At 37.6% G+C, this 16,512-nt stretch overlaps 1 protein-coding gene across 1 annotated transcript; it reads right to left on the reverse strand.

The window, feature by feature from the left end:
- Nucleotides 1–5,662: 5,662 nt before the first annotated feature.
- Nucleotides 5,663–12,179, reverse strand: LOC106643234 (uncharacterized). Its single transcript, XM_014358279.3, has 5 exons — nucleotides 12,088–12,179; nucleotides 11,619–11,955; nucleotides 10,626–10,894; nucleotides 7,288–7,476; nucleotides 5,663–6,936 (listed from the first exon to the last, which is right to left on the reverse strand). Exons 1-5 carry the CDS (start codon nucleotides 12,088–12,090, stop codon nucleotides 6,898–6,900), a joined length of 837 nt encoding a protein of 278 aa, XP_014213765.2. The 5' UTR covers nucleotides 12,091–12,179; the 3' UTR covers nucleotides 5,663–6,897.
- Nucleotides 12,180–16,512: the final 4,333 nt, after the last annotated feature.

The following is a 16,512-nucleotide window of genomic DNA, read 5'->3' on the forward strand; positions in this document are numbered from 1 at the left end:
AAAAAAAAAATGAGACGGAATATTTAAAGCTAAATCGCAGCTAAGTTTGTCAATTTTTTTCTGCTGCTGCTTTTTTTCGTATTCAGATAAATTCAGAGTGCACAGCAAGAGAAGCAAAATATATCCTAAATCAATAGGCGGTATATATGCGATACCGCCAAGAAGACGAAGGTTTGGACATCGATGTTCCAAGGCATAAATGATTTGTGCTGTGTAAGCATTCGAAGGGAAAAAGAAAAAAAAAACAAGGAAAAAGTGAGAAATAACTCATCGTCGTATATAAATCATCGAGACTCTAATTGTAAATACGATACATAATATAATGAAATATCCATACGAAAATAGTGCGCTATGGCACCCTCGTTTATAGTTATTTATAGATATATACTTTTTATTCTGTGTGTACATAATGATCGAACGAACTTACAAGATACAATGAATAAAAAAAAAGTTTAACATCATACGTAGATGATTTTATAAATAAAAGAAGAAAAGAACAAAAAAAAATCTGCCTGTATTATCATACCGTGTTCATGAGGTAAATGCACGAATGCAAATCACGAGTAAAGATGCTGTAATAATGTATATATAAATCAATGATTAAATAAAGCTATGGATTCCATTGCACGAAATAAGTTTTAGCCTCTGCATTTATTTTACCTTACATGTTACGTATACACCCACCACTTTGCTCGCACATTGAAAAAATATTGCATGTATTGTAGTAAGAAAAAAAAAAAAAAAAAGATATATATTTTCTGTCCATTTACAATCTCTCACAAAGCAGATTAAACAATAACTATTATAACGAATGAACAAAAATGGCCTCTTAATTAAAATCTCAATAGCCACTCGTTCAGGTCGGGGGAATACACGTATAGACGCGTTGTCGTCGTCCTTTCATTAAGTCGAAAGTTAATTAAGCGGGAGATCTACTTGCTAGGGTGGTACGCAGATGAGAAACACGGACCACCGACACCGAGCTGGCTAAACTTGTGTGCGCAACGGGATACTTGCTTGGGATCGATGGTGTACGCGTGCAATCTACTATATACTTACCAATTTACGTGTATATATACTGCTTGCATATATGCGTACTCCGCTGCTCAAACTTGGAATAATATAGCAGCTGTCTCTTGTACTCAAACTTCACCATCTCGTTGGAAATTACTCGCCATGTCTGTTGTATAAACCAGCGTCAAATTAAATTCGAGTGATAAAAAAAAGGTTGGAAAATATTTATTATCGGATAAGTATGTGACTGTGCGAGGTGATGGAATAATTCTATTTCAATCATTTCTTGCTCTGTTCATCTTTATTTATCTCATTACGTACATTACATTTTTTTTTTTTTTTTTTTTTTTTTTTTATTTCATGGGATTTTATTGACATTGTTATTGTGTCACTGGTTAAGTGTATTATATAGCGTTTTTTATTTTACATTTTTTTTTTGTTTATCGAACAGGTGTCGGGGAGTTGTTTTTTTTTTCTCATGTCATTAACAATGAAAACACTATTTATTGACAGAAATTATGCATAATATTGTGATATAACAACAAAAGTTTTGGAATCATAAAATTGTTTATCCAATTAATTAAAAAAAACATTTTGATTTTCAGTTTTTAACATTGATACATTGAATACCTCCATTTTTCATGGAAATATAAATAATTATTCTTCATTGTTGACTTGCTCGATATTGCACGAATAATTACATTTTTCGAATTGTCGAAGTTATTGCGGATATCTTTTGTTAATTACATAGATTAAGTACAAAAATATCTACTGTGTTGACAACAAATTCTTTACGTGTTTACAGTAATGTAATTGTCGATGCAGTTTACATTATTTTTCATTATTTATTGGCTGCGCAATAAAAATATTGAATTTTGTTATGTACAATTAAACGCGAAAAATAGCTAATTATTAGTGCAATATCTCAGTCTCTCAGTAACGGCTTCATTTTTGTACGAAAAATAAAAATTGTTTTAATAGCACTTTTAGTAACATTTAAATCAATCTTGTACAAACTGTTTAATTGACAATGATAATTGAAAAAAATATTATATTACATAATCTAGTGAACGAATCATCAGTGTTTTCTCTTCTTGTACAACGATTCCTTCCAATCACTTATATAGTCTTGGCATTATGTTAGAGAGTAGTCATACGAAATCGAACTTGGAAAAGTAATTTTATGCATTGGTATTTTTATAAAAAAAAAAAAAAATTCAATCACCTAAAAATAAATATTAACAGAATCGAGATCAGTACACTACATAAAAATTATCTACAATTTAAATCGTAGATGTTGTTGATGGCGTAATATCAAGTCTATATTGTTTAAATCTAAAAGTACACATTTTATATTTGTAGTATTTATAGATGAAACGAACATTGGCATATAATATACTAATATCTTTACGTAGAAATAAAACAGTATTATTTATAATATGTATATATACATCAACTGATCGCAAAAAACAATTACATTTGCATATCTAAATTCAGTTATTTTTTATGCAAAGCACATGGTATATAAACTTTAATTTAATTTAACTCAAGAAAAAAATACTTGAGTCACATTGGCACAACATATACAGATAAAATAAAATTTTTTAAGTATTTTCAATTTGTATTCTGATTCAATGAAAATGTTATCTTATTTCAGGTTACAGGCAAATAATTAAATTTTTATTAAACTTAAAAAAGCAGCACTTTATTTCATACCTTATTCGACGATTAATTATATTGTTAAGGTCAATCCCTAATATTGTTATTCCTATAGGAAAATACCATATATGTATATGTGATCGAACACGTTTACGCTGAATGTTCATTTGTATAGGTCACTTACGAAAGTTACACCTTATTTTTCCATTCAGACAGTAAGTACTGCGCACATGTACGGATAGGTACTTGGCTGACATTGTGTTTCGACCAGCCATGTAAGTATAGAAGGCCGATTGAAACAGATGTAGATATGTCAGTCAAAATTTAATATTATCATTATTGTAGTTAATTTATTTATTTATTTATTCTTTTTTTTCTTTTAATTATAAAATTATATATTATAAGAAATGAAATTTAAAATCAGTCACGAGTTACATAATTATCAAAAAATGTTTGCTCTAAAATTAATCATTGAATATTTTTTGATTTTAGTTTCGCTTGTGCTTAGCAGATTTCCTTTTTCATCAAATGAAAACTGTAATGTTGAAAAAAAATTCAACTATATTTAATATTTACACACTGCAAGCTTATTTTTTTACAGTAATCTGCAAAAGAACCGATACATACCTTCTCATTAGCTATCTGATGAAAAATATAGCAAATCGCCAGTACAATCTAATTAAATTTTTAACGAGTCCTTTTTTTTTAGTAATTTTTTGTTTTTTTTTGTAAAATACATACGCTTACAAATATTACACATATAATCAATATGTATGAGAACAAAAACTTACAATTACTTTTATTGTCATTAGTTTTCAACACTTGTTTTCTCGAAGAATCTTTTTCAACACTTTGGTAAGAAAATTTAGCGAAATTAAAGTGATACTTGTAATTAGTTAATATATTTGTGTTTCTGTAAAGAGGAAGTACATAAATATTGATCAGTAAGGATTGATCGCACGCATCTGGGAGTTTGTGTTTCATACATCATTTCTATTTATATATAATATACTTATCAAGTCTTTATCATCAAGCGTTGACGTAATTAGCGCAAACGCTAAATCCTTATAATCTGCTTTATATTTATCATTATTATTATCATTATTTTTATTGTTACATTATCATACGCATATTTATATATTGCCGCTTTGATATAACATAATATCAAGTCATCTCGATTTATCAGATTATTTCATACACTTAAGCCTTCAGTGATATCATTTTTTTATCAACCGTTTTCCTACCACGTGTCTCGAGCAAACTTGTAGATTTTTCGCAAAATTATATATTACACAGGAATTTCTTCGCAATGAGATTTTTCTTTTTTCATTTCCTCATTGCTTACTTCCATGCGTTAAAATTTTCCCTCGCTTTTATAATGTATAATATCCTCAGTCCCTAATGTATGTATAGTTGAGGCCTCATTATTTAGCCACATTATTGTCTGATACATTTACTCGTAAAGGAAGGGCACTGGCAAACATATTCTGTTGGAATAAACGGTTAATCATCATTTACCGTAATAACTGCTTTCAATCATGAGACTTTTCTCCCGCTTTGGAAAATTGATGATCCATTTTCGGTAAATATAAATTGAATGATACCAAGAATTAATATTTATGAGACACCACTTGTCTAAAATAATTTATCAGCCGTACTTGATAAATGCAAGTGATTTTCTGATCACTTGGCCTCGGCAAAGTTTTTTAAAAAATTGGAAACAAAGCAAAGCTACGGTAGAGAGGAAGATGTTACGACTGATGATTTATTATAGCTTCCGGGGTCACAGAGCAATTTTCTTGCCAGTGCAGTTTGGCGTGTCTGTTTACAAGCGTAACGATGAATTTTTTAATTACATAAGTTTTTTTAAGCATGAATATTTTCACCTATTTCCGCTTGTAAATTAATAAATTATCATTTTTTATTTGTTTGTTGGGTGTGCGTGTGTGTGTGTGTGTGTGTTGTATGTTGATACTCTAAATGCTATCTTTATAATTACCCTTGATATCGAAACCACATCACTTTACTAGGTATCGAAAAATATCTACGGTAAATATATATCATTTAAGTTGATTTATCATTGTATAATACATACGCGTAGATTCATTTTCTTTAGTCCTTCCTATTTCTTCTTTTTTTATTCTTTTTTTCTTTTTATAAGTACATTAGTTACCATTAAGATTGTTCTTATAGCATGTACAAGTCGATTTTTATAATTACTATCCTAAATAATACATATCCGATCGTTCTCGATTATTTTTTAAAGCACGAAAGAAGAACGAAAAGCGCCCGTTTTCACGGGTATGATAGTCCAGTGCAACTGTGGAAATTTTTTTTTTTTTTCATTTTTTTAATTTTTTTTTTATTTGCCACGAGTCGAAAATCTGCCTCGACCTCCTGTACTCTTTGTCAATTTCCGGTTCCCTGTATAACATTTTTTGTAAATATCTGCACTGTAGGAACTCATCGTTCTTCTTTACATCGTCTTTCCCATTGAATCCTCTTATTATTGATCGATCCAATCTAAAAACTGACGTTCTGTTATTGTCAATAATTTCAAATCACGACTTTTTTCTCGTATATTATTATTATTATTTTTTTTTAAATTTATTATTGTTATTTTTTTTTAAGGAAAGTAATGTCGCGCGCCCAAAACTTTTTATACATTTAGGCGTTAAATTTACGATTACGCTCACATACCGATGGTTTTCGATAATGATATTAATAATAGTATTATTATTGTCTTGATGCATCCTACATATTTGAGTTCTGCCAGCGAACACGACACAAATAGTATTCTTTTTTTTTTTGTTTTATATATATTTTATTAATTTTTTTTAGAAAACAAATTCCGAGTCTCAAATCTCGCAAAATATTATGTACATAATTTTTTCAATGAAACGCTCGCGTGATAACATTTAACCTTAAGAATTTATTGTCAATGTAAATTTTTTCCTCCTTTTAACTGTATATATATATATATGTACGTATCACTGGATCAATATTTTTTACCTCTAATTGCGTATAGATTTAAAAATTCTTTTTTTTTTTTTGTTCTTACTGCCATCAATGAACCAATACTTGATAAAAATTTTATTGTCTTTAATTTAATCATGTGTATATCCAATCTAAAATATTACTTTATTATTGTCTACAATTTAATGACTAAAGTTGTCGAATCATACCTTGATGTGTCTCTACTCTGATATGCAACGTTACGGATCAAAGATATGTATACAAGGAATCGCAATAAGCAGTTGAAAGTTATCTTAAAAGACATTTATACTTTATATTACCCAGCATGATTTTTCGAGTCGCGCCTATTACGTGTAAAAACACGGAAACAACAAAGACGTTCGAAATCAACGAAACACATATTTTTCCAACACAGTGGTACACAAAAAAAAAAAAAAAAAAATTTCCCATCTCCTTTTTCCTTCATCAATAATATGACAAAGGACTCGCAAAAGGAAGCAAGTTTACACAATTTTTGTTCACACTCAACTCGACGTAACGGAAAGCTCAAAGTGCGTTAACACAGTATCCTCACGTAACGGGTATAATAAACGTGTACACTTACATAAACATACCACACAGTAAAGAGATACAAGAGTAAAGCTTGATATGCTCGAGTGGGAAGGTATAGATATATATACATGTTCAAATGATTCGATGGACGAGAACTGCAGCCGCGGACATAGCAACACGGAGACAACATGCGTAAAAGACGTAGTGCGGAGAAAAGTGAATAGTCCCCGTACAGTGTATGTATTTCCCCATCGCAAGAGCCACACCCATGTAAATTACACGTTTGACTTTGAAACCAATGATTCAAGATGCAAGATACACCGCTCCATATGGTAACCATCAGCTTGCTCGGTTTATTTCACATCCCCCCCCTCCCCCAGCGAGTTGGTGTAACGCATGAGTGAGCGATTCCTCCGGGTAACAAAAGAAACAAAAGAATTTGTCCCCGCGCGAGGAGGAAAACCTCGGTCAACGTTTTTTTGCGTCCCAGACCTCGTGCACGCCTACATGTATGCGCCCAGGAAAAAAAAGTCGTATAGCAGCAGTGTAGATCTAACGCCTAATGACGGTGGTGGTGACGATGCGTTCATTCAACGTGTTGGACAAACGCAAGAGAAAACACACAAATGTACAGCGCTTCTCGCCCTCCTTCTCTTCTTCTTCTTCTCCACGTCGTCTTTATTCTTTCGTTATTGTCTAACGTAGCGCGTACTCACGCCCGTAGCGATCGGATTTCTGGAGCAGAGAGAAATTAATTCGTCAACTCGTGTGTGCTTGGCTGGATAAAAATAGGGTTGATTTGACGTGATTTTTTTTGTTCTCTAACTCGCAAACAAGAAAAAAAAAAAAATCGGGCGAGGGTTCGATGAACCCGCACAGCACGCGACTTTTTTTTTCCCAACGAGTTTCGAGGGGTGCTACTATTTTTAGAGAGCGGGAATTGACCCGTCAAAGGATGTGTTGTAAATATACTCCTCCGACGATGTCTATCTCGTTTTGGGTAGGTAGGGGTTGTGCTGTCGTTGCTGTACCGTAATAAGTCCCCAATAAGTCCCATCGGACAGTACAGAATAAATATCGACTCACCGTTAACGATTGTCCGAACTCGGGTCCGTCGGCGGTGTACTGAGCAAAATCGTAACTGTTTGGGTCCTGGTAGGATCCCTGGAGCGAGTCCAGGTGATTGGGATTGAGGGGCTCGCGCCTGTGCTCGCCGGACGTCATCTCCTTGAGCACGGCCGCGCGTGCCGCCATCTCCTCGGCTTGGCGCTGCTCCTGCGAATAGCCAAGGCCAACGCCAAAGCGTTTATTTCTTTCTTTTCCTCTGTGGGTAGTTGGCATTTTTTTTTTATTTCACTGGGGCTTGAATTTCAACTCCTTTTGAGAAACCTTAATTGCTCTTTCTAACTTTTTAACCCTGAGCTTAATCGCGATTAAAAAAGAGTCAAGTTATCATTAATATTATTATTATTATTCCCGGGCACGCATATGCTTTTTTCAAAGTATTAATGCGCTTTGTAGTTCATGATTTCTCGGAAGTATATTTATTATCCACATTAGTATATCGAGGAAGGAAATTCAAATTTGACCTTAGAAACTGACGGGGTTCGTGTAAACCCTCGGTCACGTATTACTTCCGAGCATCGAGTCAATAGACAAATTAAATAATATAATTTTGTATAGTGATGTCGTTTAATGTTTGAATGAATAACAAATCCATAAACAAATGTATAAATTTCAGGATAGCGAAACAAAAAGGATATCATATTTTTAGAAAAGTTGATTAATTTTATCATAAAAAAAAAGCAAAAGAAAACAATACAAATATTGAATTTAGCTTGCGAGTATCGATAGATCTATCCTCTTTGATTTACCTCTTTGACGTGACTTGCATTTTAATTTTGTTTAAACATTCAAGCAGCGAGTAACTTAATTTCCGGCCATTCTTGGCGGTGGATCCGATAACCGCATTATCGTTTGCACGAAAAGCGGATGAGCTCGAGTGTACGATATCGTTTAAAAGTTTTATGTATGCTTTAATTTTAATTTATCATCTATCATAAAATATTCCATCTTTTACGCAAAAGTTTGGCGGGGATGTAATAAAGGTGGACCAAAGTTACAATAAATTAATCATACATTTGTAATTGAAGGAGGCGTTGATAAATATACCCATTACTTTTGTCATTGTTAATTAAAAATAACCTAATTACAAGGATTAAACTTTCAATGTGTAAAACAATGAAAATTCATTTAACCACTTCAATTGTAATTTATCATTAATAAGTTAATCTTATGATCAATACAATTGTAACTACTGTACAACTGATCACACAGGCACGCGATCCCTCGTTGCAGCTTCCACTCGCTCTCACACTCGCAATAATTTTCTGCACAATTCCTCGTTTTTACCTTAGGATATACCTATACATATGTACTTAACATTGCGAGTGCCTTGATGCATATACTCGAAACAGACAACACATCCCGCGCGCGCCCAAAACGAGGACTCGCGGTGCAGTTGAAAAGGCCTGGGGTGGCTCTCTCCACGCTCTACTCGGCATAACCCGACGCATCGCGAGGATTGACGTCATAGCCACCTCTTGACCTGCCGCTCTGCCACACACACACGCGCGCGCTGCTGGTGATATGGCGATGGTGCGATGCAGGCTGGCTCTCGAAAGAGCTATAGGAAAAGGATCCGTGGGAGGAAAATCGCCCCTTCTTTAGGGGCGTGGGAGGGAGGAGTGCTATTTTTCTCTCGTGCACTGAATTTTTCGCGCGCGCGGTCGTGCAGACGACTTTTTTTTTTTTTTCTTTCTTATTTCCCTCTATCCTCCTTTTATCCTTGTGTGCCCGTATTTTTGAGTTGTTTGATCCGCACCCCCATTTTTTTTTTTTTTTTTTTCGTTTGTTTGACGATGGAATGGGGTTGTCTTATTTTTCCCTCTGGCTTCAACCTTACGACGATATTCCCTTTCTGCGAGTACCAAAAGTCTAAAGGAACTGGTGCCCCTCGATTTTACCGAAATAATGAAAATGTCGGCCGAACAATATCCTTGTTATTTTTACAAGCTATTTTGTACGATGATGTACCAATTGTCTATGTCGGAATATCATTTTGTCTGAAAAAAAAAAAAAAAATTTGCCATCTAGAGACAACTTTGCTGTTATTATTGACCAAACTTCAAGCTTTCTTCTTCTCGAATAACTCCCGACGCGTATACTCTCGTCGGCCATTTATGCACCACCCTTTTTTTCATCCATTCGAATTCGAGTTAGCGAGTACCCTTGTTGACCTGTAAATTGCCACTGGAGTCGAGGTCTTTCTAAGGGGAGAAAAATAAATCGCCTATTTTGTTCTTCCAATCATGAGCTAACGTGTACATGTTTGTACATGAAATAAGAACTCCCGTACCTTAGGACAGAGCTCCGACTTTGTACCGCAGACTTGCCCGATTTCAATGTTCAACTTTCTTTCTTTCCTTCTTTTTATTTATACGAATGCCTTTTTTTTTTTTTTTTTTTTTTAATTCAAACAATGATCACCCCTTACACTTGTAGGGTAGCAGTGCAATAACAATCAGGATTTGCTTGTTTATGCAATGCATATCGTCTGTGCACGCGTGTACTTGTAAATTGCATTGTTTGAACAATATCGGCATCGCTCGACGCGTTATTTTATTGATTTTTAAGCAAAGATTTGAAACTAAAAGCAATTGAATTGAATAAATTGCGCACTGCTCTCAATCGCGTCAAGTCCCATATTTTATTTGTTTCACCCAACAATGGATCGCTCGTCATTGTTTATTGTGCTATATTACAGGGAAGAAGGTTAAATCGACTTTAATGACAATTGTTAATACAAAAGTACTCTGCGCGACACGATTCTAAAGCTATACGTCACAAGCATTTGGTCGATTTGAAAGAATGAATTTCTTGCGACTCAATTACGCGTACGTCACGAAAGGATTTTTTTTTTTTTTTTTTTTTTTTTTTTTTTTTTTTTTTTTGCCCACTAGAGTATAAGTGCACTTGAATTTTATAGAGGCTTTCGAGAGCTGTTAGCTTTGGAGCAAAAAATCACTTTGTAACACACTTTGGTGGTCAAGTGCTGCGAAACAGAGGAAAAATGAAAAATACAGAAAAAAAAAAAAAAAAAAAAGAAAATGATTGCGTGCCAACATATTATGTAGGAGAGAAACATTTTTCCTCTAAAAATTATACAGTTCTGTGTCCCGTGTGATGAAAATAGTATTTCCAGGGTGAAACAAATCAACTACACATCCACGTGCACGCGCGAGAGCGTTTAAAAGGGGAAAAACGTCCGTCTGACCGTACGTTGACCTATACTACTCGAGCGTAAGAATTGAAGGTGGCGGGGGGGGGGTGGAAAGAAAGAAGGAAAAAGAAGAAATACTGACTTGTAACTCGTGGGCCCTCTCGTTGATGATGAGTTCCTTGAGATGCTGGAAGCTACCCGCTTGGGGTGTCACGGAGCCACCACCGCCGACTCGGTAGGTCTGCCGGTTCCGAGGCGGGTGCCGGTTGACGTAGCCGTAGACCTTGATGAAGTTCTCGAACGCCTTGGATCTGTCGTTCCCGTTGCGGGGCCTACTGCCAGCCGGCATTTTGTGCATGATTTTCCCGTATATCGGTGCCCCGCTCGAACGACTGCGCGCTACGTAATCCTCTGTCGGACACGACTCGTGGTTAATGGAGTTTGTGCAAAGCACTTTTTTTTCTGTTTTTTTTTTTTTTCTTTCTTTTTTCGCCAATGTATACGCACTTTTCAGATTTTTGTTCGGGGTAAAGAGAACCATACGCCATACGTGGGCGCACAGCGAGTAGGGCACGCGGGTGACGGTGTGGTATTTTGTATACCGAAACCTGGACTCGAGAGGCGTTGCAAATTATCATCATGTGCGTCCGTGCATGATTCAATTTGACAAATAAAAAATCTCCCTGGGAAAATCACTTGCTCTCAAAAACAAGTGTTACCCTCCTTTCGATTAAAACCACGTACTTGCGCAAAGTAGGACAGAGCACGTCAATCTAAAGAGGGACCGACGGTTCCGTCTCGAGTCGAGAGAAGAAGCAAACAAACGCGCGCGCGAGAAGATCGAAGAGCACGTCACTTGGCCCGGGGGGGGGGGATACAATAACGTTGTCTATGATGCGCCTTGGCGTGCCGTAACGAAACAATGCACCAGCATATCACAATGGAATCAAGTGCTCGGTCGTCTCTTAGCGTGGACGATTGTCCCGATAACCCCTCGCTCCGAGCGACGATCGATCGTTACAGTTCTACAGTGACACTTGCGAACACCTATACTTTTTTTTTGTTTTTAGCTCGAAGTAAAAAAAAAAAAAAACAAAAAAAAACAAAAAAAAACAAAAAAAAAACTATAGCTCACCAGAGTAAGACGGCGATCGGCTGGGGTAGGCCTCCCAGACGTTGTAGGAGAAAGGGTCCCGGTACACGGGGAGCTCGTTGGTGCTCTCGGCAGCGCGGGACTGGCGCTTGCTGTAGCGCCACATGGCCCGCAGCTCCTCGCAGGTAGGCTCGGCTACTGTCGAGGCGCGCTTGCTGCCAAACAATTGTCCCGGCCCGGCTACGGCTGGCTGCGGCTGCTGCGGTTGTCTGCTCGCTGATACGGGCCTCTGACCGGCGAACGGGTTGTTCAGGTACTGGGAACCTGCCAGCAGGAACGTCGTTTGCAAGAGAACCAGGCTCGCTGCTACGTTCATCCTCTGCAATAATCGTTGTTGGTTAGAGTGATTTTTTTTTTTTTTTTTTTTTTTTTTTTGCGAGATATTCAAGTAATTTGGGGACCATATGGGTATACAATTTTTGCTAGTAATGAGCAGCCGTGACAATATTACCATTGGTGGAATCAGTCTTCTTTCGGTGCGAGTTTAGATGATCTAACGATTACCGAGAGTTCGAGATACCTCGGGGAGGATGTGCTCGCTCGCTCGCTGAAACACAGTAACAAAGATGTAACTCGTTAAAACAAGTTAATTATCTGTTTATTTAATTATTCAAGTGCTCGTATTGGCCCGCGCGCGTGCGTGATAAAACAATCAAGGAATCCATCGATTCGAGTCAAACGTTTGCAAAGAGGTTGCGCTTGTAATTTGCGTATAGGCGAAAGCTCGGCAACTACCACGATGGTAATTTACAGTGCTGTGATTTCCAAGAGCCATTGGCCGATTGCTCGGACAACGTTTGAGCCCACGGGAGCGAGTGAAGGACGCTCGTCGCTTCCGCTCCAGCTGGCAAGTAGTAAGAGTCAGCTTTCGGTCAGACCGATGGTTCGCAATCTGAATTTAGTTAACTGATGGTCCCTTTCAATCTAACTGTCTCGTTGTTTGAAATGTAAACAATTGTTTTCTAAAGAAACATAGGGACAACGACTAGTACCTATTTATAAATTACGCAGTATGGCGCGTAATATTGTAAAATTAATAATCCGCGGAGAACGAGAAGATGTAAGGGAGAGCAGAAGTAAGCGTACACATTAATCTTGATTAAAATGCCTGGCTGATTCACGAGCGAGGTTTCAAGCTCTTGGGGTTACGTCCCTCCGGCTGTGCCTGTAATTAAAACTGCGCGCACGGGAAATTCTGACTAAAGAAGCAGTTTCCCTTTCCACTGGAGTGGTGTGTGGAAGGAGCGAGGGAGGAAGGGAGTGCGGTGTTCTACAGTTGCTCGTCTGTGGTATCTCATTGAAAGTCGAAAAGGCGATTTGCTTTGAAAAAAAAAAAAAAAAAAAAAAAAAAAAAAAAAAAAAAAAAACATTTCCCTACTTGAAAAACGAATGTTTCTCTTCGTGCGTTTGGTGTAAAATGAATTGTGTTCCACAGGAGCCTAACACCTATTACCTATGACGGCTCCATACGGTGCGCAATGATAAGCATTGTCCCGTGACATCTTTTGGTTTCTGTTGCAGCAAAACGAATTCGTGGAATATATTTTCATCCGAACAAAAGCACGACACCGTTGGAGGCTGTACGTGCGCCCGATTGTTGAAAAGGCAGCAGCGTCGTCGCGTCCCTTTGTGCTTTGTCATCTTTGTACTGCTGTCGATGAAATGTAATTAATCGCACAAAACATTGAAAAACAGATACTCGTCTCACCATCAATGATTTTATTGAAACATGTCTCGTCGCTTTTCATTGTGAAAGTGCAACTTTTTACAAGTTACAATCGGTGATTGTTTCTTTTCCGTACACCGCCCACACTAACCATCACGGTACAGATGTATCCGTGTGTGGTCAAGTCACAATACTTGAACGCAGGAGCACCAAGTGTCTATGAAAATTCACGAGTTTCGATTTATTTCAGCACTCTGAAAGAAAAACACGAAAATTCCCCCCCCTCTCTTAGCCTCAACTATACGAAGCCAGCGTATCTATAATGAAAATCAAAGACCGCGTGTAACTCAATTAACCTCGACCTCGGGATCGAAGCCTTCATTCCCCGCGTTCCGATGAAAAAACCTCGCTCAGGGCACTTTCTTCGAGCGATAATGCCCGCACCATTAGCATAGCCAAAGTCAACATTCGAGATGATTAAGGCGACGGGGTGCACGAGCATGAAACACCGAGTCACGTCCAGTGAGAATCAATCGCGATGTAAAATTTACGTGCCCTCGGGGCTGGTTCTCGCGTGACGATCTACTTTTTCACCGAGACGCGCCTGCAGGAGGAGGAGGAGGAGCTCCCATGCATCATCGAGTCTCACTTGCCCCGAGGTGGTAGCGATGTATGTACATACATATATCTGCATCCATCAAAATATCCTATTTTCGAAAAATTCTCTGGTCATCCATTCCGGCGATGAGTTGTCCACTACAACACCTGTACGGGCTACCTGATTCACACTCAGTGAGTAACAACCAACTATGATATGGTTATTGGGTTACTTCCTTGCTGGTTGTTTACTAAAATTAAAGTACTCTGGTGATGAGTCGAAGCACGCAACGTATCCCCTAAACACGAGCCATAGAAAAAGAAAAATGGGACAAAAAAATCGTAATGAACGTGCGATCGATCGAGAAAACAATGCTCACGAAGACAGATGATGTTTACGCCCAAGCTTGCCCGAAGCACTGGTACACATCATTATCTTCGTTGTATACCGGCCCGTACACGCGCTCAAAGTGGATTTGAATATAAAGACGGGGATGGGAAGGGGGGAGGGTGAAATCGAACCCACTCTCGTGCTACTACTGATGGGTGTACACAGCTCGGCACGGGGAATCGAGTGCTTCCCAAGAACGCCAATATCCATGAATGCGTCTGTTTACAAATTAAAGGGGATGAGAAGCGTCTGGGGGTACGTGACGAACTCGCGAGCCACACGAGCTATGCATTTTTTCATACATAATTTTAAGCTTCCCAGAGAGAGAGCAATACGATACAACCAAAGTTCAGGGTCAACGCGACCGATGCTACGTTGGATCAATGGGCTAATTTGGATAGTCGATCCGGCAGAAAGTGTAAACAATGCCCTGTTAACTTTATGATTCTTGTCACGACAACAATAGACTTTAAAGGGTACTTAAATATTTTTTGTTTTTTTCTTCTTCTTCTTTCAAAATCACTTGATTCTTTGACGGAGGGTGATTTTTTTCAAATATGGATGTATGATTTGCGACGAACGATGTGGCACGTGATTCTTATGTGAACGGCGTTGTACACTTACCATCGATCGAGAATGTCACGAACAAACAATCGCTCGTATAAGATCGTTTTCACGTCTATGGTCGTAAAAAGCAAAGTAACAAGCCCCACCTCTGTGATGTACATCACACCGTTTTTTGGTACGACGATATAAAGTCACGCGCGTGTATAGACATGGACACAGTTGACACGTGCCAGTGCAAGACCCCGTGGGACAAGTAGTGCTCTTAATTTATGTACCTACGATGAGCCAAGGCAATCAGCGATTTGATTTTCAATCGAATCGATAGCTCTGCGTCGGATACTGAGTTGTTTTGTACGTAGTTGGGGGTATATATGGATTGTGAGGTACAAACTTAGTAATTTATAAGCAAATATAGGTGGGCAATGGTGGTTTTTGACTCGCGCTGTGGCCTCAAATTCATTGCGAAATATTTCAGCGTTACTCCCAATTTCAAAGGATTCTCGAGTACTAAATTATGATTGGAGTGCAGGGGCGCCATTAGAATCAGCTTGATTGTGGGAGATCTCGTAATAGTGCTCTCATTAAAGGACGGCATCCGTCTTTCGAAGAAAATTTTATAGCAGGTAGGTATTTTTTTTTTTATTTTTTTTTCTATGTACTACAAAGAATACATTCGTCGTACTTTTAAAATATGATCGAAATTAAAATTTTTTCCTTTCAGGAAATTCATAAGTTTTATCGAAAGATCTTTCATTTTTAAAAATTTTTTTCCCCTTTTTTTCCCTCTTCAAAGTCAAAGACACCTCGAATTTTGATGGATCAGGTATATCGAGCCCTTGCAAAAGGAAATATCCACAAGTTTTCAAGGATTCTATATGAAATACCTCGGAAGAGCTTTGACGGCAGAAACTTTGACATCGAGCTCTCTTGAGGAAAACTGCGAAAACCATTTAAGGCTTCGGGGCAATAGAGGCTCGAAGTATTTATTATTATTATTATTATTTTTTTTTTTTTATCAACACGAAAGTTAACACTCACCAATGTTATGATTCTTTGAAATAATTGAAAAAAAAAAAAAAGGAAAAACAGTTACGTAAAAATGATTTCCTTCGTAATGACAGGTGTATACAAAGTTGAATGGTCGAGTTGCAAGCACCGACACTTCTTTGAACGTGCGCTTGAAGAGCACAAACAAAAACTTTGTATCGTGGCGAGTAGGTTTAAAAAAAAAGGAAAAGGAAAAAATAAAACGGAGCATTTGCTGAACTCGAGTCGGGCAATCGTACAAATTAAAATCGGAAAAACAATTTGCCACGAACGAGGATGAGGGGAGGTTGTAGTTATGAAACAATAGCTCCGCCTCGCCGTAGTACAGCCTTGGGGCGTTTGAATAGCTTTGTATTATGCGGAGGCGCTGAGAAACGAAACAATAGATGATGGTCTTTTGCGCGTGCAGAGCGCCCTTTTCAGTGCACCCACGAGGTGAGAAAGAAAAAAAAAAAAAAAACATTTAGGTATACAGAGGAAACATACTCGATGCCGTACATCGATGTGCATACAAGCCATCCATTCGAAGGTGGCGCAGCTAAATCGTTACCGATGAAAGTAAAAAAATTCTCTAGTTTGAAAAAAGAGAAAAGTATCCCCATGACTGC

The sequence above is a fragment of the Copidosoma floridanum genome, unplaced genomic scaffold, assembly GCF_036245765.1.
Source record: "Copidosoma floridanum isolate Cflo_tuat_1 unplaced genomic scaffold, Cflo_Japanese_pri ptg000009l, whole genome shotgun sequence".
NCBI lineage: Eukaryota > Metazoa > Arthropoda > Insecta > Hymenoptera > Encyrtidae > Copidosoma > Copidosoma floridanum.

Excerpts from the sequence above, each read along its gene's own strand:
- LOC106643234 (XM_014358279.3), bottom strand. Across the intron at positions 10,895-11,618 it reads CCGATCGCCGTCTTACTCTG|AGGATTACGTAGCGCGCAGT; the intron begins GTGAGCTATAGT and ends CGTGTCCGACAG. Across the intron at positions 7,477-10,625 it reads AGAGGGCCCACGAGTTACAA|GAGCAGCGCCAAGCCGAGGA; the intron begins GTCAGTATTTCT and ends GGCTATTCGCAG.